At 36.8% G+C, this 25,484-nt stretch overlaps 1 protein-coding gene across 1 annotated transcript in view; it reads left to right on the plus strand.

Annotated features, from left to right (window-relative positions):
* NXPH1 (neurexophilin 1) overlaps positions 1-14,974 on the plus strand; it is a 325,425-nt gene extending 310,451 nt beyond the window's left edge. The window contains exon 3 of the mRNA XM_003896270.5: positions 13,025-14,974. Coding sequence (XP_003896319.1) covers positions 13,025-13,786 — 762 coding nt within the window. The 3' untranslated portion in view covers positions 13,787-14,974. The remainder of the gene's footprint in view (positions 1-13,024) is intronic.
* Positions 14,975-25,484: the final 10,510 nt, after the last annotated feature.

The raw sequence follows: 25,484 nt of genomic DNA on the forward strand, positions 1-25,484 counted from the left end.
GATTCATTGACTTTTGGAGGGTTTTGTGTCTCCTATCCTTCAGTTCTGCTCTGATCTTAGTTATTTCTTGCCTTCTGCTAGCTTTTTGAATGTGTTTATGCTTGCTTGTCTAGTTCTTTTAATTGTGATGTTAGGTGTCAATTTTACAGATCTTTCCTGCTTTCTCTTGTGGGCATTTAGTGCTATAAATTTCCCTCTACACACTGCTTTAAATGTGTCCCAGAGATTCTGGTATGTTGTATCTTTGTTCTCGTTGGTTTCCAGAGAACATGCTGTTCTGCCTTCATTTCGTTATGTACCCAGTAGTCATTCAGGAGCAGGTTGTTCAGTTCCATGTAGTTGAAGCGGTTTTGATTGAGTTTCTTAGTCCACAGGTTCTAGTTTGATTACACTGTGGTCTGAGAGACGGTTTGTTATAATTTCTGTTCTTGTACATTTGCTGAGAAGTGCTTTACTTCCAATTATGTGGTCAATTTTGGAATAAGTACGATGTGAATTGCCTGAGAAAGAATGTATATTCTGTTGATTTGGGGTGGAGAGTTCTATATAGATGTCTATTAGGTCTGCTTGCTGCAGAGCTGAGTTCAATTCCTGGATATCCTTGTTAACTTTCTGTCACTGCGTTGATCTGTCTAATGTTGAGAGTGGAGTGTTGAAGTCTCCCATTATTATTGTATGGGAGTCTAAAGTCTCTTTATAAGTCTCTAAGGACTTGCTTTATGAATCTGGGTGCTCCTGTGGTAGGTGCATATATATTTAGGAGAGTTGGCTCTTCCTGTTGAATTGATCCTTACCATTATGTTATGGCCTTCTTTGTCTCTTTTGATCTTTGATGGTTTTAAAAGTCTGTTTTATCAGAGACTATTGCAACCCTGCTTTTTTGTTCTCCATTTGCTTAGTGAAATCTTCCTCCATCCCTTTATTTTGAGTCTATATATGTCTCTGCCATGTGAGAGGGGTCTCCTGAATACAGCAAGACTGATGGAGTTTGACTCTTTATCCAGTTTGCCAGTCTGTATCTTTTAATTGGAGCATTTAGTCCATTTACATTTAAGGTTAATATTGTTATGCGTAGACAGTCCTTCCATTATGATATTAACTGGTTATTTTGCTCGTTAGTTGATGCCCAGTTTCTTCCCTAGCCTCGATGGTCTTTACATTTGGCATGTGTTTTTGCGTAGCTGCTACGAGGTTGTTCCTTTCCATTTTAGTGCTTCCTTCAGGGTCTTGTAGGCAGGCCTGGTGGTGACAAAATCTCTAAGCGTTTATCTGTAAGGATTTTATTCCTCCTTCACTTATGAAAACTTAGTTTGGCTGGATATGAAATTCAGGGTTTTTAAAATTCTTTTCTTTAGGAATGTTGAATGTTGGCCCCACTCTCTTCTGGCTTGTAGGGTTTTCTGCCGAGAGAATCTGCTGTTAGTCTGATGGGCTTCCCTTTGTGGGTAGCCCGACCTTTCTCTCTGGCTGCTCTTAAGATTTTTTTCCTTCATTTCAACTTTGGTAGATCTGGCAATTATGTGTCTTGGGTTTGTCTTCGGTATCTTTGTGGCGTTCCTCTGTATTTCCTGGATTTGAATGTTGGCCTGCCCTACTAGGTTGGAAGTTCTCCTGGATGATATCCTGAAGGAGTGTTTTACAACTTGGTTCCATTTCCCCACTTTCAGGCACCCCAATCAGGCATTAGATTTGGTCTTTTTACATAATCCCATACTTCTTGCAGAGCTTTTTCATTTCTTTTCTTCTTTTTTTCTTTTGGACTTCTCTTCTCGCTTCGACATTCATTTGATCCTCAGTGGCTGATACTCTTTCTTCCAGTTGTTGAGTCGGATACTGAGGTTGTGCATTTGTCACATTATTTCTAGTGTCATGGTTTTCATCTCTTTTCGTTTATGACCTTCTCTGCATTAATTACTCTAGCCATCAATTCTTCCACTTTTTTTTCAAGATTTTTAGTTTCTTTGCGGCTGGGTGCGTAATTCCTCCTTTAGCTCTGAGATTTGATGGACTGAAGCCTTCTTCTCTCATCTCGTCGAGTCATTCTCCGTCAAACTTTGATCCGTTGCTGGCTGATGAGCTGCGGCTCGCTTTGCGAGGGAGATCTTTATTTTGAATTTCAACACCACATCTTTGTGGTTTTATCTGCCTCTGGTCTTTGATGATGGTGACATACTGAGGGTTTTGGTGTGGTGTCCTTCCTGTTTGATAGTTTCCTTCTAACAGTCAGGACCCTCAGCTGGAGTCTGTTGGAGATTGCTTGAGGTCCACTCCAGACCCTGTTTGTTGCCTGGGTATCAGCAGCAGAGGCTGCAGAAGATAGAATATTGCTGAACAGCCAGTGTACCTGTCTGATTCTTGCTTTGGAAGCTTCCTCTCAGGGGTGTACTCCACCCTGTGGGGGTGTGGGGTGTCAGACTGCCCCTAGTGGGGATGTCTCGAGTTAGGCTACTCAGGGGTCAGGGACCAGCTTAAGCAGGCAGTCTGTCCCTTCTCAGCTCTCAACCTCACGTGTTGGGAGATCCACTGCACCTCTCTTCAAAGCTGTCAGACAGAGTGGTTTGTGTCTGCAGAGGTTTCTGCTGCTTTGTTGTTATCTGTGCCTTGTCCCCAGGGTGGAGTCTACAGAGACAGGCAGGTTTCTTAGTGCTGTGGGCTCCACCCAGTTTGGGCTTCCCAGCAGCTTTGTTTACCTACTTAAGCCTCAGCAATGGCGAGAGCCCCTCCCCAGCAGCTGCTTGCCGGTAGATCACAGACTGCTGTGCTAGCAGTGAGGGAGGCTCTGTGGGCGCGAGACCCTCCCAGCCAGATGTGGGATATAATCTCCTGGTGTGCCTGTTTGCTTAAAGCGCAGTATTGGGGTGGGAGTTACCCGATTTTCCAGGTGTTGTGTGTCTCAGTTCCCCTGGCTAGGAAAAGGGATTCCCTTCCCCCTTGCGCTTCCCAGGTGAGGTGATGCCTTGCCCTGCTTCAGCTCTTGCTGGTCGGGCTGCAGCAGCTGACCAGCACCGATCGTCTGGCACTCCCCAGTGAGATGAACCCAGTACCTCAGTTGAAAATGCAGAAATCACCGGTCTTCTGTGTCGCTCGCGCTGGGAGTTGGAGACTGGAGCTGTTCCTATTCTGCCATCTTGCTCCGCCAGTCAAATGTTTGTATCCTTTAACCAACATCCTTCAAATTCCTCCATTCCCCAACCTCTGGCAAATATCAGTCTACTCTGTTTCTGAGTTCCACTTATTTGGATTCCACATACAAGTGAAATCATGCAGTATTTGTTTCTGTTATCTGGCTTATTTTACTTAGCACAATGTCTTCTACGTTCATTCATGTTGCCACAAATGACAGGATTTCCCTCTTTCTTAAGGCTGAATAATTTTCTCATCCATTATGCATATTTCTCATTCATTATATAGCTCATATCTTCTTTTTCCATTCATCCCTTGATGGACCCTTAGGTCCCTATCTTGGCAATTGTGAATAACTCTGCAATGAACAAAAAATGCAGATTTTTTGAGACCCTGATTTCATTTTGTTTGGATATAAACTCAGAAGTGGGATTGCTGAATCAAGTGGTAGTTCTATTTGTAGTTTTTTGCGGAATCTTCATATTGTTTTCTATAATCTGTCTACCATTTTATAATCCCATCCACAGTGTACAACTGTTCCCTTTCTCCACATCGTCATCAGCACTGATTATTGTTTGACCTTTTCATAATAGTTATGCTGACAGGTGTGAGGTGATATATCACCGTTGCTTTGATTTACAGGAAGGAATGTATTTTTGATGTATTTAAACACCAACTTCTTTCCTCTGGCTTATGTAAAATGCAGGCACTTTGGGTATTATCAATAAAATACAGGCTCTAAATTCATAAGAAAGGAATCTCAGAATGCCATGTGTCCCCCTAAAATATTGATTGTTAATTAACATTCACTATTAAAATAGATGTAACTAAGAATATGAACCATACAGGAAATTTATTAAGTGCTTACTTTATGCTAGAGTGTATCTTTTGCCAAGATACACATGGCATAAAATAGAAAGAACGTCCCTCAAAGATTCTTAAGACTATAGTCTTGGGAAACTAAACTCTTGAGATAAGTGTATGAAAAAGAGTCTAACACATCTATAAATAGCTGCCCACCTTTCTCTAAACTAGTTAAGAAAGGGTCTAGTGAAAACATGGGCACCATGTAATCCACCTTGTAAGATTCAGAGTGCCTGAGATAGAGAACATTCTAAAATTTTTGCAGAGAGAAAAATAAAGCAAAACAAATTAAAAGATGAAGGAATACTATATCCATGTAAGTCTATGGTCAATAAAGACACTTTTGGGTATGGACAACTCATTTTATCCTATATGAACTTCTTTTAAAGTAATCATACAAATATATACACCCAGAAAAATGAAAATTCAACAAGAGAGAGAGGAGTGGGATATCTGAAACAGCAATGAACAAAGAAAACAATGGAATCAAGGCTAAAATAGTAATTGTGTAACCTGGCTATAAAACAATGTAATAATTAAGGATCTATCACACAAAACATACATAAAATGTAAAAATATGGCATATTCATAATATAGAATTCTATCTATACTTAAGTTTAAAGTAAAGGTGATGTGTATTGTAGAATGTTTAGTTAATAAAATACAGGTTATATATCTGAATATGCTAGCAGAGACGTTTCTCTAAGATATTTTGTTAATTGTAAAATATGATACCATGTATGTAAGATATTTATATATGAAAAAGAGTGAAAATAGGAACAACATATACCAAAATTTGAACAGGTTTTACCTTTGTGGTGGTGGGGATGGGATTGCAAAGGATCAGGGGTTGATGATGAAGAAAATATTTTACATTTTATTTTATAAAATTCCTATAATGTTTAATGCTTTAATAAGCATAAATTAAATTTATTTTATGTAAATATTTTAAAATAAAATAAAATATTTTATGTAAAGTAAAATTTTATTATTAAAATGACTTTTAAAAATAAAGGATATATGCTGTGGAATAGGAAGAAGTAACTTACCAGTAGTTATCTTGGAAAAACGCTATTTGAGTTTCCATATCTCTTCAGTAAGCTGAAGACTTCGGTATTGACCTCAGAGTTAGTGAGTGTGTGAGTGTGTGTGGTTTAAACGTAATGCAATGCCATATGTAAAGTGCTAATTACAATGCCAGGGATACAGTGTGCCCTTAACCAAGAGTAGTCAATATTATGCAACATGTATTCAACATAGGTAGCCATAAACCACTAAAATGAAGTTGTAATTATAGAGCAATGCTAGTTTGTTGGTTACTTATTCACTGATGAGCAATGTTGCTTAAGCAATAGTTTTTTTTTTTAATATTTTTGTTTGTGTTCATACATTTGGTGAAATAAATATAAAATTTTCAAAGCAATCTTGAGATTATTTATATTGAATACTAATAGATCAACAGTAAAATATGCAGGTTGGTAAAAGTTAAAAGACATCTAATTTCTCATTTATAAAAAGAGGTATACAAATGTTTGGAGACACTTCTAGTTGAAGATTGTTTATATAAGGAAGTAAACATTTTGTCACGTAAGGCCAGAATAGTTGAAGTGGGAGTGAGGTCGAGAAGTGGTTTTCCCCCCTCAAATGGTGTCTTTCAACAATGTTTTAAAAGATAACATATTGACATTATTACTATAAACCTGTTATGAGATGATATTAGAACAAGCAGTGTGTAATTATGGTCCCAAGACATGTAGAGGAGGAGCTAGAGCAAAGTGTGGCAACTTTTTTTTTTTTTTCTTTTTTTTTTTGAGACGGAGTCTCGCGCTGTCGCCCAGGCTGGAGTGCAGTGGCGCGATCTCGGCTCACTGCAAGCTCTGCCTCCCAGGTTCACGCCATTCTCCTGCCTCAGCCTCCGCAGTAGCTGGGACTACAGGCACCCGCTACCACGCCCCACCAATTTTTTTTGTATTTTCAGTAGAGATGGGGTTTCACTGTGTTAGCCAGGATGGTCTTGATCTCCTGACCTCGTGATCTGCCCGCCTCGGCCTCCCAAAGTGCTGGGATTACAGGCGTGAGCCACCGCGCCCGGCCAAAGTGTGGCAACTTTTCATATGCTCACACTTCCACCATCCAATGGTAGTTTTTTTGCTCTAGCCCCAAACTCAGGTTCTGTCCCAGGTATGCTCTTTTGATATTAGATCTAAACTTGGTCTTTGTTTAAGGCTGAAGAAAATGACCCTTATCTTTGCTCCTATTTTTATATAGTCTCAAAAGAATCATACATTTTGAAATGCATACACTTATGTTAAGAATCTTTATGTCTCAAGGTTCCTAAAACAATGAGACACATAAAATTTGTGCAAATGGTATCATTGAACTAGAGAGCAAGCTCCCTTGGAATGGGCATTGGCCACTTTTGACAGGGAAAATTATACTCAGGAAGTATATTTGGTGTTTTCATTATAATATAGAAAATTTTTATAGAAAAAATTTCACATGCTTTGCCTTTTTGAAATTGGGTTAATTAGAAGTTGTCAGGGTTTTTTGTTTTTTTTTTTTGTAATCATCTTTATGCCATAGTCCTTACCACTTCTGATGATCAACGTGGCTCCTCTTCTGCCTGTCCTCAAAGTGCTAACATTTTAAAAGGTATTCTTAGCATACTTCTTTATTAGCACACGTTACTTGCATAATACCATCTACTCATAATACAAAATCAACATCACCATCCCTCTCATGTCTCCAGACCTTCAGATCCTTGTTCCCAATTTCCTAGTGGATGGCATCACCAGAATGACTTCCCACAGGCACTTAAACTCCTAATATTTCTATGAGATTTAATTTTATTTTCGAGCCAACTTGTTACTACTGTTTTCCTTACAGATGCAAGCAAACTTTCTCAACCTTTTTGTGTTTTTATTTAGCCAAGAATCATCAAGCTGAGTTAATCCTACCTCTGAATTATCTCTTAGATCCATCATTTCTTCCTCTTTTTCTCTGCTACTGCTTTGGTTCAGGTTCACTTCTTTTTCAAATGAAGGATTGGCAATTAGTTATTTAACTAGTCTCCCTTCCTTCAAGGTCTCTCTCTATTAAACCACCCTTCAATGTCTACTTAGCGATTCTTCTAGAGCCAGGATGACCTACTTAAAAATAAAACAAAATGAAATGTAGTGACTCCCTATTTCCTGTAAGATTAAGTTTAAATGCCTTAGCAGCACCTTTACAATTTGGCCCTAGCCTATCTTCTACATGTTTTTGGCAAGTTCTTCTATTTCTCCTCTAAAGTAATGCTCCCTAGGGTTCAGCAGTAAGAAGCTATTTTCTTTTTTTTCACTTTCTTTATTGACAGGTGAAAATTGTGTATAATTATGGTGTACAGTATAAGGCTATGAGATATGTATACATAGTGGAATGGCTAAATCAAGCTATTTACCATATGCATTATCTCACATACTTATTTTTTGTGTGTGGTGAGAATGCTTAAAATCTACTATTTTAGCATGGCATCACTTATATGTGGAGTGTAAAAAAATTGAACTCATAAAAACAGAGTAAAATGTGGATACCAGAGACTGGGGGTGGGGTTGGGTGGAGTAGAGAGATGTTTGTCTATGAATATAAAATTTTAATTAGAAAATAACAAGTTATTTTTCGTTCTTACATTTGACGTGTCCTTTCTCTGCGCTGTGCTTTTGCACTGTCTGCCTTTCCCCCCACCCCCCGCGAGACAGAGTCTTGCTCTGTTGCCAGGCTGGAGTGCAGTGGTGCGATCTCCGCTCACTGCAACTTCCGTTTCCCGTATTCAAGCGATTCTCCTGCCTCTGCCTCGCTGGTAGCTGGGACTATAGGTGCGTTACACCACGCCCAGCTAATTTTTTTTTTTTGTATTTTTAGTAGAGACGGGTTTCACTATGTTGGCCAGGATGATCTTGATCTCTTGACCTCTTGATCCGCCCGCCTCCGCCTCCCAGAGTGCTGGGATTACAGGCGTGAGCTACCATCCCGGCCCTGTTCTTTATTCTTGGAAGAACTCCTCTGGCCCATGCACTAGCTGTTCGACTACCAAGCCTCTTTTATCTGCTACATCTAAGGATCATCTCTTTTGTTATACCTTCTCTACCTTTCAACTTTGACGATGACTGCTGGAATGTTACACATAGTGCTGGTCGCATCACACTGTGATGGCTTAATTGATGCCTCCAGTAAACTATAAACTTCTTGAGAGCCAGGACCATGTGCCATTTATGTTTGCATTTCTTTATTCCACTCAATATTCATGTAGTCTCACTATACAGCTATTTTGTAAATAAGACAAAAGAAATTGGAGTTGTTAGTATTGAACAGCTCTGGGGACTTTGCTAAGGAACCTTCCTGGTTTTTCCAGATTTACATTCTCTTTTAGACATTGCCCTACTCCCTTCCCAATCTAAGAAAAAAGCAAGGACTGAGGGAATAGGAATATTTAAGACAGTGTTAATGATGATTACAGCTGAAACCTGCTTTGATTCTTTACCCACCCTGAGATGTTCCAGAGAGGCTTCCTGACAGCACCACTTGAAGCCATTCCCATTATATCACTGAAGGCAAATAATTCATTGCATTTGGAAGCTAAGCTATTTAATAGCTAAATTTATGCTCATCCTTTGTTAACTTGAGTTCAACCACTTACTTTACTTGCCGTATTTTTTAGATAGTCACAGCAGCACTTTCAAAAATATATGCTTGCTTTCTTTCCTTTTCAGCATTTCAATTCATGTTTGTTTAGAGTTCAATATATATCGATGCTATCCTTAATATAAATTTTAAAAAATATTTTATTGTGGTATAAGCACTTAATGTGAGTTCTACCCTCTTAAAATTTTAAACTGTAAAATACAGTACTGGCTATAAGTACAATGTTGTACAGCAGACCTCTAGAATTTATTTCAACCTGATTAAAACTTTATGCTCATTTTCTCCCCATTTTCTTCTCCCTGCTTTCCCCCACAGCATGCTTTGTTTTGAATTGTTTGCTTTAAGTTTGTGGTTATATTGAAGGGAGATTTTCTTTCAAGAATGCTTTATGCTTTTAAATCAAATTACAAATTAATAATTTACATAAAATATTATGTAGTGAGATTCAGAGGTAAAAATATCTGGTGACAACAGCTAGGGCTACTAATATTGAACAGTGTTCCAGGTACTGTCTTTAGTGATTTAAATGGAGTGCCCTATTTAATCCTCATAACAGCCCTGTGAAGAAGATTGATATTATTCTTCTATTCCCTAGAAGAGAGAAACAGTGAAACTTAAACAAGTTAAGTAACTTGCCCACATCACACAGCTGTTAAAAGATCAGAGCCTGGACTGGGATTCAGGTAGTCTGGCTCCAGAGTGCATGCTCATAATTACTACAGCTGTGGATAATATAATTTAGAACTAAACAATTTCTATTCTACCTGAAAATCAGAGGTTTGTTTGCCTGTCAGAGGAGTCTTAGCATCTTTTTGAATAGATTGATTCTTCCTTCTTGAAACCATATTCACTACTTCCACGTGTTTTCCTTTCATTCCCCCTATGCTACTGGTAAATTGAACTGTAAATCCCTCTTCTCCTTCTTTGGGATAATTTCATTACTGCTTCATTAGCCAGTGCATCATGAAAGCATCTCAGTATAGCCCTGTGCTTATGCTGAGATATAAGTACTAAGTCACTGCTAAATGCATGCCTGTATTTATTCTTTTTGCCACACAAACAATGGGAAACTGTCTAGATAATTCCTGGCAAAAACAAGAGAAGAGGATACATATGTATTTGTTTTATACTGAGGCATAAATGTAGGAACTGTGATAAGGGCCATGCTTATGTAACTAGGCAAGTGCAGATTCAGATGTTTAATCAATTAGATTTTATTAAAACACACACACTCTCCCAAATCCAAAGGTATGTATTATTTTTACTGATTAATGTTAGTTTTAAATTTTACATTATAGCTACTCTGTGTTATAGAAAAATAGTATCTTTTGAAATGCAGTACCTTCAGAAAATTAGTGGGAGAGCTGTAGTTGTTTTTATTAGTTTTATAATTGTAATGAAAAATACTAACTCTGGAACTGCTAGGGATTATACTTTTGATGTGAGAGTAAATATTTTTTTCCTTAATGGAATGGCTTTGTTGTCAGGATAGATTGGAAATTTAATGCTTTTTTCTTAAGAAAACTTATATATTCCTATACATAATCCTCTTCTCTCGAGGAATATTTTTCCTCTCAATTTTATCCTATTAGAAATTAATATTTAATTCTTATTAAAAATTACTTGTGCTAAAGCAACCATTTTGCTGTTATTAGTCATTTCTACTATTTGAATGTGGTCCATTTCTGGGATAATATTTTGGTATGAGGAAAATCTGTAAACAGGAAAGAGTTTGGGTACATAGGGGAAAGAAGAGATACCAAAGCAAGGGTTGAGCAAAAGTGAAGGGGAAGCACTTAAAACTAAAAAAACGTTGGCAGCAAAGATAACCTTATCTCAATTTCCTATATTTTCCTCAAGACCAGTAATGGCCATCTGATAGCCATATTTGACTCCACATCAGGGTGTTTGCTCTTTGTGGGTAGCTGACACTTTAAAGACTGACTGCATACATGAGTCTGGTCCGTGTTTCTCTTAGATGTGACCTTGTCCCCACAATAATCCAGAGTCTGATTCTCCATTGGTCAGTGTTATCTATTCTTCCTTCATCTCTGCACACAATGACCTTCTGCATCTTTCCATGAAGCCATTGCCATTGCCTCGGGGATCACAGCCGATGCAACTGTACTCAAGCTAGCAGCCTGAAAGAGTTGACAGTATTTTGGTTACCTACCCAAAGTTTCAGTTTTGACTTTTCAGGGTGCTGTCATATGAACGCATGATGAAGTTGCCTGTTATCTCCGATGCAATGAATTTTCATGGAGACAAAGTTTCAGGGTTTTTAAGCTCAGCATTATTAGGAAGATTACAGCTTCAGCTGGTATTCTTTCTGGGCGAGAATAGTCCAACTACACTCACATTACCTCAATTTGAAGAGGGCAAAGAGGAGACTACTTCCTGGCTTGAAAAGAAGGATTACAAGATCTAAGAGCTTTTGTTCTAGTTTAGATGACCAAGGTTCTCTACATCCATGTCTCACAGCACTTGGCTGTGTAATCCTGGGAAAAACTTCTCCCAGGCAAGATCTCCATATGTATTATTTGGCTTCTTTCTCTAATTGTCTTCAAACATCAGCTTGGTATTCACAATAATAGCTACATTTATTGAGCCCTCTCCAAACGCTAGCCACTGTTCTAAAGGTTTTACCTGTTTTAACTCATTCAATCCTCACAAACTTATGAATTAGATATCATATTGCCTACATTTTCCAGATTCGGAAAACAGAGGCAGAGGGAAGTTAACTTGACCAAGGGCACACAGGTTGGCAGTGTCAGCTGGGAGGGAATTCCAGGGAGTCTGGCTCTAAAATTTATGGTCTTGCTCCCCAGAGATTGAGAATACATCCTTTCAGCAACAAGTGGTTGACTAAAATGCTATTTTCAGGTCACATTTGTATCCTAACATGAGTCCCACACAGCTAAGTCTAGGGAAGTGTCTCTGGAACACAGCTATAATTCCTAATGGGCCTGAATTTTAAAAAGCTTTCTAGGAATGACCATTCATTTTAAGAACAGTTTGGAAGGAGACTGGAGGGTCCAATGAAGCTGCCGAGTAGTAATCAGGCTGGTATCTGAGACAAGACTCAGAACTGGTTCTCTAGGGGCATGGCAATATAAGTTTATTGTGAAATGTGGCTGGGGACTCCATTCAACAGCAGTACCTTAAAACAGCAAGTCCGCATATTGAGTGGTTTACTGGTATTGGCTATTTTAGTTCCTGTAGGTCTTTAGTTCTGTTAGCTCCTGTCCTTGATTCTTCCACGTCAGAATAAGAAGTTACTGCTTTAAATATGGGCCAATGTAGTCATTGTAGTCACTGGTTCTTCTGTATCTCTGTGCAGTTTGAGATACAATTCTTTCCTAAGAAATAATCTTGGAGTCCTAGGAGAACAGTGTCTGCTTGTGACTCTCATAATCCACCCTGAAGTGACCTCTCAGTCATTGACCGCATGTTGGTTTCTCTAGACTTGAAAATTACTAAAAGTCACTTTTCTAGACCACATGATAAGCCCTGCAAGGTAAAAAATTGTCTTATTCAATATATTCCTTGCTTATTATAGGTGGTAGTAAACATTGTTTTGATCAGTTAAAATATACTGGAGTCCCTTTGCAAAACTAACTTTTCTAATATGACTGTAATATGGATAACTAAATAGTCTAAAGGGTGTCAGTTGACATATGTCTGAGAATCACACAGTTTATATTTATTTCTTCTAAAAAATGGGATACATGTGCAGAATATGCAGGTTTGTTACCTAAGTATACATTTGCCATGGTGTTTTGCTGCACCTATTGACCCGTTCTCTAAGTTCCCTCCCCTCACCTCTCCACCCCTCAACAGGCTCTGGTGTGTGCTGTCTTCCTCTCTGTGTCCAGAGAATCATACAGTTTTAAAGCTTAGAGTAATTTTGAAATAGAAAAAGAATGTAATGATTTATAAAATTTGATTTCAAAAGTTTGGATTTTTGTGCTAAGAAGTAATTAGTTTGGTTTATATTTGAATTCACTTTGCTTTATTCATGCTGGGTGGCCTTTTCTTCCATTAACCAATGGTTTTATATAATTTTTAGGTCATACTTAGTAGTTTTTCCACCCACATCTCCCTTCTTCCATTGTTATATAAAAATAGAAGTATTTTATCACATATTAATAAATATTAGCCAGATGCTGATGGTGCTTTTAAAATGTAATTATTTAATTCTGAGACTCTGGGAGAGGGGGCTTGAATCTGTGCTTTGGGTGTTCTTCTCAGATGTGGTGCTTTTAAAAAAAAAGTGTAAGAGAAGGCTTGGATTTATGCATTCAGTGTTATTCTCAGATACAGATATGTAAATGCCATTTTTCCATTCTGTTTTCAGGTCACATGTGCCAATTTAACGAACGGTGGAAAGTCAGAACTTCTGAAATCAGGAAGCAGCAAATCCACACTAAAGCATATATGGACAGAAAGCGGCAAAGACTTGTCTATCAGTCGACTCTTGTCACAGACTTTTCGTGGCAAAGAGAATGATACAGATTTGGACCTGAGATATGACACCCCAGAACCTTATTCTGAGCAAGACCTCTGGGACTGGCTGAGGAACTCCACAGACCTTCAAGAGCCTCGACCCAGGGCCAAGAGAAGGCCCATTGTTAAAACGGGCAAGTTTAAGAAAATGTTTGGATGGGGCGATTTTCATTCCAACATCAAAACAGTGAAGCTGAATCTATTGATAACTGGGAAAATTGTAGATCACGGCAATGGAACATTTAGTGTTTATTTCAGGCATAATTCAACTGGTCAAGGGAATGTATCTGTCAGCTTGGTACCCCCTACAAAAATCGTGGAATTTGACTTGGCACAACAAACTGTGATTGATGCCAAAGATTCCAAGTCTTTCAATTGTCGCATTGAATATGAAAAGGTTGACAAGGCTACCAAGAACACACTCTGCAACTATGACCCTTCAAAAACCTGTTACCAGGAGCAGACCCAAAGTCATGTATCCTGGCTCTGCTCCAAGCCCTTTAAGGTGATCTGTATTTACATTTCCTTTTATAGTACAGATTATAAACTGGTACAGAAAGTGTGCCCTGACTACAACTACCACAGTGACACACCTTACTTTCCCTCGGGATGAAGGTGAACATGGGGGTGAGACTAAAGCCTGAGGAATTAAAGGTCATATGACAGGGCTGATACCTCAAAGAAGAAGGTCACATCTGTTGCCTGGAATGTGTCTACACTGCTGCTCTTGTCAACTGGCTGCAAATACACTAGTGGAAAACAATCTGATGTAATTTCTGCCCAGTCAGCTTCATCCCTCAGTATAATTGTAAATCATCACAGGTTTTGAAGTCACACCTGAAGACATGCTCTCACATATAGAGGTACACAAACACACTGTCATGCACATTTCAGCTTGCATCTGTCGTGATTCCTGTTGAGAGGGCTTTCATTGTCTGACTCATAATGGTTCAGGGATCAACTATCATCAAACAGAAGGATTAACTAGACGGAGAATGTTTCTAACGCTGTTATGGAAATCTCTTTTAAAGTCTTGAGTACATGCTAATCAATAATCCCCACTCATGCATTCCTACTGCTTGGAGTAGCTGTACTGGTAAATACTATTGTAGGAGTATCTGCTTGTTAAAATGGAAAAATGTGTCTTTAGAGCTCAGTATTCTTTACTTTACAAACACAACAAAATGTAGTAACTTTTTTCCAGCATACAGTAGGCACATTCAGGGTGGTCCAAGATGGCTCTTTTTTCTATGAAAGGGGCCTGTTCTCAGTAAAGATGAGCAAACATTTGGAATTTACATGTGGGCAGACATTGGTATAACAACTTTCATCACCAATCATTGGACTTTTGTGAAGTTGAGACCAGCTAAAGCTGCTTAAAATAAGTTCTGATCATTATATAAGAAGGGAAATGCCTGGCAGACACCATGTAAGTTATAAGTGTCTGTCTTATCTTTACTACACATATTGTAACAAATTCAATATCCTAGTCTTCATTTGTATGAATGGTTTGTATTGTACATAGTTTAACCAAGTGTTATTTGAGCTGCTTATTAATATTAACTTGTACTTGTCTCTCTGCTTGTTATTGGTTAAGAAAAAAGGATATGAGGAATTCATTTTATCGATGTAGCTGTGAACTCCATTAAAAAGACAAACAATGTACAGAGCATTTATTCAGATCAAGTATTGTTGAAAGCTATACATATACAACATTACAGTCTGTCTGTATTTAGATATTTTATTTCTGGACAAAATGAAATGTACATAAAAATAAAACACTTAAAGTTGAGTTTCAATATGTACTTGTGTAAGATGGTGATTTAAATGGTTCTGACAAGAAGAATGTGCTGGAATACGGTCATGGCTTTGCATCTCTAAATTTGTACAGAACTATCTAAACTGCTGTTAGTTGCCTAGTCAAAACAACTTAAGAGTTTCAATCTGAAGCCTGGGGAATTTGTGGCATATAGAATCGCACACATTTTTGGTTTGCTGTCATGCTATTCAAGAATACCAAAAATCAATGAACATAAGGATATAATTGAGGTCTCCTAAATTAATTATATGTAGTTGAATTATTTCCTGACCAGTCTTTATTTAGCAGAAGAAAAGAAGTGAAGGCATTCTTTTTGCTTTAAGAGAGTCAAGATGCCTGAAGATTGTGGCTGAATTTTCCTGATTATACTGTAATGACTCAACTCAACTGAAGAAATTGTGATAACATTGGAGGGCTTCAATGCTCAATTTACCTGTAGCAGATTGGAGATATATATAGCAATGTTTATGGACATTAACTTTATTTTCAAAAATAATTGCTGTACACAATCTCAGCAAAATAACCAGATGAAGAAATATGTGAGGTGACCAATTTCTAAAGCCACAAGTTGGGAATAGGAACTTGAAATGTTTCAGAAGTTAACAAAAGATGTCAAATTAAGAACACAAATTCATTATCTTCCCCTCATGGTACTTAGAAATAAGTCCGTTTTCATATAGAAAATAATAGAAGTACAGCAAGAGAAACAAAACCACAGAGTTCTAAAGTGAGAACTCAATAGCCAATTTGATTAACGAGAGTCAACTGCAAATCGAACACCCATTACTCTGTTAAATGTCCATTTCTTGAAATGCTGCAAAATATCTAGATGACCATTTATATCAATATATTAATTAATTTACCATGGAATTTAGAAGCTACTGTCAGAACAGTGTCTCTGGCACAACAGGCAATAAGAGCTTAATGAGTCCTGGCTGATGAACATACTTGTCATAGATAAATCTTGTCATTCTGGAGTTTATTTATCAAAAGTCATCACTTAGGAATTAGTTGGCTCTTAGCAAACATGAGAGTAAGTGAGAAAGGAAAAAAAAAATTTTTAAAGGATCATTTGATTAGTGGACTATGACTCTCATTGTATGGTCTGATCTGTCATTTTGTAATCCAAAATTCAAAGTGAGATAAAAATGTGCTTCAGTCTCCAACCCTCTATATTGCATTCTAACCTCCCAATGAAGTGTAGCTTATACAGTTTTATAAACACAGAGCACAGTTAACTAACAGTCATAGACTGAAATGTTTTACTGATTTTTTTTTTTTAGAAGAAAAACAACAAGAAAAGATGTAGCAAACTTCCAACAAGCGTTTTTATTTAAAAAAAAATCCAAACCTTCAGGACCCTTATTCTGGGCTGGTAGACACTCATCCAGAACTTTTATATCAACAACACCTCTATCTGTAATAGAGAAAAATTATTATGATATAGAACTTTGATTCAAAGAAATGTATTTGCACCCATTATATTCTTCCTTTCTTAGACACAGAAATGTGTGAAGGAAGATGATCAATATCAAGATCAAAGGCTCAGAGGAAAACTGTTAGATCCACTTGTTGTTTAAACACACTGGTTAAGTTTTAACTGTGTTAGAAAATGCTTTTGTTATTTGGAAAAAAAAATAAACTTTAAGCAACACTAAGAAAATAACATTCTCTAGAATCTTAAATGTTATTTCATGCCTTTGTTGAAGTACAGAAAAAAAACCTTCCAGGTGGAAATGGTTAGTATCTGATGCAAACCATGGGTTTGTCATCTCCTATTGTTCATTTCAAAAACAATTTAGTAAAATCAAAATTATTATAAAGTAATGATTGTTATAGCTTCTTGCCTCATGGAAGAAAAATGATATAAATTACTGGTTTATTTATGAAACAAAAACAATGAATTGTCATGTTATGTTCTCAGTTGGGCATGGGAGAATTTCTCTGAACAGGTGGAAGGGCATCCCTGGCATGCAGTAAAGTTCTGGAAGTGATCACTTTGCAAGTAATTGAGATACTTGTTAAATTTAAAAGTGTAGACTGGGAATCTTCAGGTTCCTACATTTCAGCAATAAATTGTAAGCCATATTTTTGCACAGAATAGATTAAAAAATCATGAGAAGCCGGAGAAAGTGTTTTCTTTTCACTTTTTTTCCCACTGCTTTATATGTAAGAAGCAGCCTAACCAATAAACAGCTCTTTGGAATAGCAATATCCATCTCCACCATCAGCTTTGAATGCCCAGTTTTAGCCTGAAACAAATTCTAATGGCTGTATTTAAAAACCATTGGAAGACTTGGTTGATCTACCAGTTTTAGACCTTTATTTACCTGTTCAACTGTCAATCTATTTATTTTACATTTATTTCATTTACATTTTTCAAATAAAATGCAAGTTAGTATATGGATTCAAAAATTGAAAAATAAATAATTTGCATAAAAATTATGACCATTTATCAAATCTCTAGATGACAAAAATTGAGTATAGGCTGAATCAAATCCTGAAAAACTTACTGCAAGGTCTGGGTTTTCTCAGGAGTCCCATGCATGTGAAAGAATAATTGCGGGGGTTGGGTACATAAGACAAACAGTCTAAAATTGCAGTGTATCATTAAGTTTTATATGCAGTGATATCGAATATTTTGCTTAACAAATTTATAATTTGTTTACTAGGATGGGAAAGACAGAAACCTCCTAATAAAAGCTTTACTTAGGATTTGCTCCGTGAGCAAGGTCTAGAGAAACAGCCTTAAGTTAGGGGAGTACTAGTGCCAAGCAGCTAGCCAGGTGTCCAAAAGTACTTTTATAATTCTGCATCAGTGATAACATGCCTTTTATCACTGATGGTTTGCAAGATCACTGTAAAGCTCCCAGATGTGATGACTGTGGAAGGCTTAGAGACTTTGTTGGTGGCTGGAATAGCTGTTGCCATCAGAGGCCAGGTGTTGTTACCCAAAATTCCAGCTACCGAATTAGACATACAGCTCTGTTCCCATGCTCACCAAAAAGTCTCTGGCTTTTTATTTCTTGATCTTAGAGTTCAAAGGGACAAATAGAATGCAATTCTTCTACTCAAACACAAGAGTAAACTTGGCCCTTGTTATTGTGATAATTTAAAGAAATAATGTAAGAAGTTGTTAGAATTCAGCTATTGCTGAATAAATTCTTTTTTTTTTTTTTTTTTTTTTTTGAGATGGAGTCTTGCTCTGTCTCCCAGCATGGGGTGCAGTGGCGTGATATCGGCTCACTGCAACCTCTGCCTCCCAGGTTCAAGCGATTCTTCTGCCTTAGCCTCCCAAGTAACTGGGATTACAGGCATGCACCACCACATCTGGCTAATTTTTGTATTTTTAGCAGACATGGGGTTTCACCATCTTGGCTAGGCTGGTCTTGAACTCCTGACCTCATGATCCACCTGCCTTGGCCTCCCAAAATAGGTATTTTTTTAAAATAAAAAATCTACCATTGTTTCTATTACTGCTAAAATTTACCATGTCAATTTTCTGAAGTCCAGTTTTATTACCAAAATCAATTTGTTTTGCATTTCATAGCAATTTTTGATAGAAAGCATGGCCAAATGACATTGCCTAAGCAGGTTAAAAATATTTCACAAGCTTTGTAAGAGAGGTAAACAATTGCTATTCTCTTTTACTAACCCCCTTACCGAAAAGAGAAAGGCAACAAGTCCATGATAATGGCTAATATTTGTTGAACACATAAGGGTGGACCATTTACTGTGCTAATCTGTTTCTACCTGTTCCCTCACTTAAGCATCATGACTCTGTAAGGAAGATGCTCTCATACCTGTATTACAAGAGGAGACTGATGCTTAGAAACATGAAGTAACCTGCCTGAAGTAGCACAGCTCTTAAGTGATAAATCAAGGAGTCAAAACCCACCTCTAGACTCCAGACACTGACTTTTTAAACTGTTACTCCTCTTTGTTACTCTATTTTCAAATCGAATTGAAGACACTTCTATACAAAATTAGCACATTTAATGTAAACATAGCATGGTATCATTATATCGAAAAGGGATGAATAATTCATTTAACTCATTTATTTTTCTTCAGCTTTTCGCTATTTCTCTTATTTGCTCACGTCCCCCTCATAATCCTGTGGCAAATTCCAGCCCTGGTGGCTCTCAGGCAGAAACCAGCTATGCAATGTAGTTGCCTCTGCCAATACACTGCTGTGGTAGCTAGCATTGTTCTCCAAACTACCTTTTATAAAATCGTTTTTGATTTAGGGCCAGAGTTGTTTCTGAGCTTGATACATATGAAAGTTGCAGGTCAGGGATAAATGGAGCTATAATGTAATTCAGAATTACCCAAGATTCCTTCACAGGAATCTCATTTCAGGGAAATACTACTGCATGCTTAGGAAACTTTCAGCAACGTGACTTAAGTTGTTCTCAAAAATGACTCAGGTAATTTTAATGTGGCTTTTTTTCAACTTTTTAAATTTCGTATCATAGTGAGTCTTTCTGCCCTTCTGCGACAGGCTTTGAATTGGGTATTCTCACAGAGTCGAAACAAAAACACATGAGGGTATTTTCTGTAAAAAGCTTGAGTTGAGGATCCTTGAAAAGGTTGTTCAAATCCTCTCTTCTGATATGTTTCATTTTCCTTGCTTTCAAGGTTTTATTCTTACACACACACACACACACACACACACACACCCCAAAAATGGTAGCAACTTGTTTACTTTACTGTCTCAAGTTTCTTAGAAACCCAGCTCTATACACAAAATCAGGAATTGGAATACACTGAATGCTTTTGGCTGCTGTGCCCTGGTACTCTGATTGTGACAGTGATACTTATAGTCACTTACTTTTTTTTAAGTTACTCATGTTTTGCTCATGTATAAAATTAACATTCTTTAAGAGAACCGTAAGTGTGAAGGCAACTTATACTCCATTATGTTAAGTAGAATCATGTTCAAATTCTAGCATGTTCTAGTTGAATCATGTTCAAATTCTAGCATAAACTCAATGTATGAACTTTCTGTTATTAACTGAACCTGGTCACCTTTTCATTTTTCTCCCAATTTTAGAAAAAAGTGAATTTTATTAAAATGACACGTGGTCAGGTCTAAACTATTTCACTCTCTATAAATTACAAAACACTACAAGTTTAGTTGAGCTTAAAATGATCTTCGATTTCTTTGGTTCACAGGATTTTTGTTTGTTTTCATCAGGTTTTTGTGAGGTATTATTCATGCAGTTACTTTTATTGGCACCTTTTGCAGTATGTGCCCCCAAAATCCCCATACACACATTTACCTATTTGTACCGTGTGGGCTTCCCTCAACTTCGGCAACTACAGCTTTCCACATTCAGGCCTTTGCTATAGCAGAGCCAAAAAACAAATAAGAAAATTGGAAATTCTTGGCAAATTTATTTCGAAAATTTGGCAGAGCTAATGATCTTGACATAAAAAGTTTTTCTGTTTATTGTTTTGTTTTCTTTCCACTTGAATTATGTATATCAAAAGGAATGCCTTGAAGCACAAGGATATAAATTCTACATCATATCTAATAGAGTTTCTTGGAAAAAGTTAAGGTCATGCAGAGCCAGTTCCTCCTCACTCATTCCACCAACTCAAAATAGGTGTTCTGTATTCACACCGTGAAGAAAAGGAATTCACTAGTTGGAGGCAAGATTATAAATGCTGGGGTGGCCCTGGGAAAGAGCCTTGACCCCTTGGGGCTTTGGGATCTGACACCAGGGGTATACTTCCTCCCGGAATGGAATATGGGGAAACAGCAAGTCTTGCAGCAGAGTGGAGATGGCTGTATGGAGTAGCTAGGCCATTGGGAAAGGAGTGTCAAAAGTCTCATAAGAGCAGCAGGAAGTTTTCTGTTGTAGCAGAGTGGCATAAACTTGATGGAGCCCAGAGTACCAAAGAGGCCTTGAGATTGGAACAACAAGTATTTAGGAGCCATCTACCAGACCTGACTGCTGCTGACTAGATGGGATATGAGTTTCTGGGAGGCCAGTGTGGGCTCATAGTGATTGATAATTGGGTTCTAGCTTCTGCCAACACCATGGCATTATATATGCCCTGTGAAAGTTGTATGCAACCTTTGGAACAGGTTCGAATAATCCCTAGATAGATTGAAAATGACTTCGATTGGCTGAAATTTTGTGTGTTCTACATCTGATAGAATTTGGGTTTAAGACAAAAAGTTAAGCTACAGAAAGGTAAAATTACTTTTTCTACAGTTGATTATGTGACTAATTAACATCAACTAGATGTCATTTTATTCATTTGATGGAATTTGATGGTATATATTTTGGAAAAAGTAGAATGGTAGCACACTGTGAAACAGGTTTTAATATAGAGACACCTATACTGAAGGACAAGGTAGTCTATTAAAATGTAGAGAGGATTTTGCAACCTTTATGATGCTTCCCATCCAATAGAAATTCAACATTTTAATATTGGCTTAAATAATTTTCATAAATAATGGTTTTAGATTCAAAGGACAATTACAGAAGCATGAAGGAGATGGGTTGAGTGTAAATATGTTTGCAAATCACACCTTCAACATTCTTTCCCCCTTCCCCTTCTGGAATGGAATATTTATACTTTGTGGATAAGTGTAGAAATTAGTTTCAAACACTGACATACTGAAAGGAACAGAAGACTTTTTACACTTTGTGGATAAGTGTAGAACTTAGTTTCAAATGCTGACATACTGAAAGAAATAGACTTTTTAGGAAATCTTACACACCTGTGCTATGGAGATGCATTTCACTGGGAATAGGACTCAACCTAACTCATCAGCTACACATCTAACACTCTTCTGTCATACCAAATTATACTTTGTCTACTCTCTCTGAGAGGTCCTACTTGTATAATTGTAAAATCATGTTTCTATATTAGGGTCATTGTCTATACATATGTCCCAAATTCCTAAATTTCCACAGACATAGTAAAATTTCCATTGTCTAGTAAATTTCTATTGCCTGGTAAATTTTGTTTTCTTTGGACCACAGGATTTTTGTTTTGTTTTCTTCAGGTATTTATGAGGTTTTCCTCACAAATATACCTTGCCATAGTAAATTTCCATTTCTTGGGTCTCTGAAATAGGACATGAAGGAGGCCAAGAAGGAGACAGAACTAAGCCATTTGTGTAACTTTCTATCTTAGCATTCATGTATTCATTTGACATATTTACTGAATGTCTACATGTGTCATGTGCCAGTTTAGGTACTATGTATACAGTAGTGAACAATATAGACAAAGTCCCTGCCTGACTTAATGGAGCTTAGAATCCAGTAAGACAAGACAGCAGTCACTAAATAAACACTTAGTACATCTGGTGGTAGTGAGTGTCATGAAGACAAAAGAGAGGTATGATGTAGGGGTTTATTAGTTTCTTTTTAATTGATGGTTTGGAAAGGTGGCTTTTCTATTCCATGGTAACAGTTGAAGGAAGTGAGGGAGCTAGTCATAAGGATATATAGTACAAAAGCATTCCAAAAAACAGAGCATTGCAATTCTAAGTGTCTGAGACAGGGACTCACTTGATGTGGTTTTGCTGAAAGGCAAAAGGACCAGAGTAGCTGGAGCAGAGTGAACACTGGAGAGAATCTCAGAAAATTAGCTAAGAAAGGGAGCAGAATGTTGGCTTTACTTATAAATGTAAAATAAATCTTCAGAATTAGTGCTATTACATGCCTTACCTTTATGGACCACTCTGCACTGTGGAAAATGGATTGTAAGTGGAAAGGGTGGCTGCAGTGAGGCAAGATGTGAAGCTAGCATAATAACACAGAGGAGAGATCATGAGGGCTTATATTTAGACCACTGTGGTAGCAGTGTGGGTGAGGAATGATTAGATTCTCCATATAGGACAAAAGTGGAGCCTAGGATTTACTGGCTGAATTGGTTATGATGTGTGAAAGAGCGAGTTAATGATGCCTTATTTATTTTTTATATTCAGGTTACAAATAAAGATAGATGCTTTATAAAAGCAAACATTCGAAAATCTGCTTTGACATTAGTAGAAAGTTACAGATGTGCATGCCCCCTCTGATCTCTATTCTATTACACTTGATCTGTCTCTGGAATTCATAGAAGGGAAAAAATAATTTTATATTTTGAATACTCTATATCTTCTTTGGGACCATTCTGACAGTCACATAATTGCTCTTAGAAGCATTATGAGATTTACACAGTTATTTTCTTTTGATTCCACTATTTAAAAATATATGAAGAACTCATTCAACAAGTGTAAAACTTGCTTTATATTGATCCATTGTTGAAAATTTGAGAGAAAATTTACTATTAAGTAAATTGAAAGGGACAAGTAAATAAAAAAATAGAACATGTAAATTTATGTTCCATTTTAAACCATCATTTCTTATTCATATCTAAGTAGATCTACATATAACCTGCCAATAGGGCAGAGGTTCTGAATTTGACTTTTATGGAGACCATGAAACTCCCCAAATTGTGCATATATTCCTTTTTCTTGGAAGAGACATTCTATTTTCCAACATATTTACGAAAGGGTTTTTAAAAGTAAAAAATGTTAAGAACAACTGAATGGTTAAGGAAATAGAAAATGGTTGGTGGGACTGAAGCTACTCGCTAATTAGCTAAATTAATAAAGGAAAATTTTGAAAGATTTTTGGAAGATTACTTAAAAAGTATTATTTTATACTTAACCATCTGCAATTTTAAAAATTATTTTTGAGGTGGCTGGATGGTTATAATTTTTGTATATTTTTAAACTTCTGAATAAAAGTTCAATGAACAAAACAATAATTAATTTAAACTTAAAATATTACATCATCCTAAAGTGTCTGGAAACATACGTGGGGCATACCTTAAAATCAGGTGTTGTCACCACAATTACTTGTTAATCTACAAAACCTTTTCAAAATCTGTGAGCACTAACATTGGTCTTGTACTCAGGTTTCCCTGAAATGTGCAATTAAACTGAAAACCAGGAAAGAAGCTACAAATCGTACAATGGAAAGGCTATAATAATCTGTTTGTCTAGAAAAAATTGATTATGTAATTGGGCATGCCATTGTACACTGCCTAATACATTTAATTCATATTGATGTACTTTAGTGGGACAATTGATTCAAAAGTATTTTGCTTGAAGATTAAATATGTAGAACTGATATTTACTTAGAAATGTAAATATATGTGGTGGTTGAATAGTCTGCTATAGCCATCAGTTGATGCTGACTCTCCTCATACTATTGTTTAAAAACAAAACAAAATAATAACAAGTTTAATTGTTTCATTTCATATGTGGAAATTGATATTAATATTTATAGGCCTCTGGGATAGCATTTAGTATTCTGTTGTAGAATAATAGTTTGGTAGTTATAACAGTTAAGTGTCTTAAATACTATATGTATCCTTTAATATATTTCTGCAGATAAGGGATCCTCGGGATGATGTAGTTATCAATGCCAAATAAAGACTACTGCAGGAATTAATAATTGAAACACTTATTAACTGTATTTGTATCTTTTTTTTTTAAATGATGTGTATTTGATTTGATGATAACATTCAATGATATTGACTATTTCCGGCATATTTGAATGGCATAAACCTGACTTTCAAATTTGTGGTCAGCTCATTTTGACTTACATCTTTCTAGTTGTAAAAGGTGTGTTAGTCTTGAAAACAAAATGAGAATAAATGTATAATGGATACAAAGTTGTCTTTAACTCTAATATTTATATACCTAAAATTCCTGAGTTAGCAACGAACTTTAAGTTATCGAGTGTTCTTTTCCGGCACTGCTGTAGCAGACACTGACACTGTCCGTCTATGTCACTACTTTCCTTATCACTGCAGTCCACGTTAGCTCAATTTCCAACTGCCAGCACATGGATTTCTTTTCCTGAAGGCTTTCTTTGTCCACTGGAGCCTGCTCTGCTAACTGTACAGCAGGACAGAAGTGCTCAGGAAATAATGCTCTTTGGTACCCAAGAACAGGCTTCTACGAGTTACCAGAGAAGTCCTCATCCAATTATCTCAAGAGGGATACCTTTCATGTGTGTATTGTATACGGATTCATCAAACCCCACAGTAGTAACTTGCTTGATGGAACACACTTTACTAAACTACTTTTTTCTGCTTCAAATATTCACTTCCTTACTTATTCATTATTGATGCCTCATATAATCACCTTTAATATAAATTACTTTCATTCAAATCTTTGTCTCAGGAAACACTTTTAGGGGAATGGACACTAAGATATATATAGATTGAAAAAAATTTATTTGATCATTATATTTGCATTCAATCACAAATATAAAATGACATTTTGTGAATGTGGATTTTAAAAATCACACTTATTGAGGTATAATTTACACACAATAAAGTACATTTTAGTTGTACAGTTCAATAAATTTGATACAACTATGTAATTTCCTCCATTATAATCAAGATATGGAACATCTCTAAAACATTTCCTCATGCCCCTTTGTAGTCAACCCACATGACCCCCAACATA

Source organism: Papio anubis, chromosome 4 (assembly GCF_008728515.1).
Source record: "Papio anubis isolate 15944 chromosome 4, Panubis1.0, whole genome shotgun sequence".
Classification (NCBI taxonomy): domain Eukaryota; kingdom Metazoa; phylum Chordata; class Mammalia; order Primates; family Cercopithecidae; genus Papio; species Papio anubis.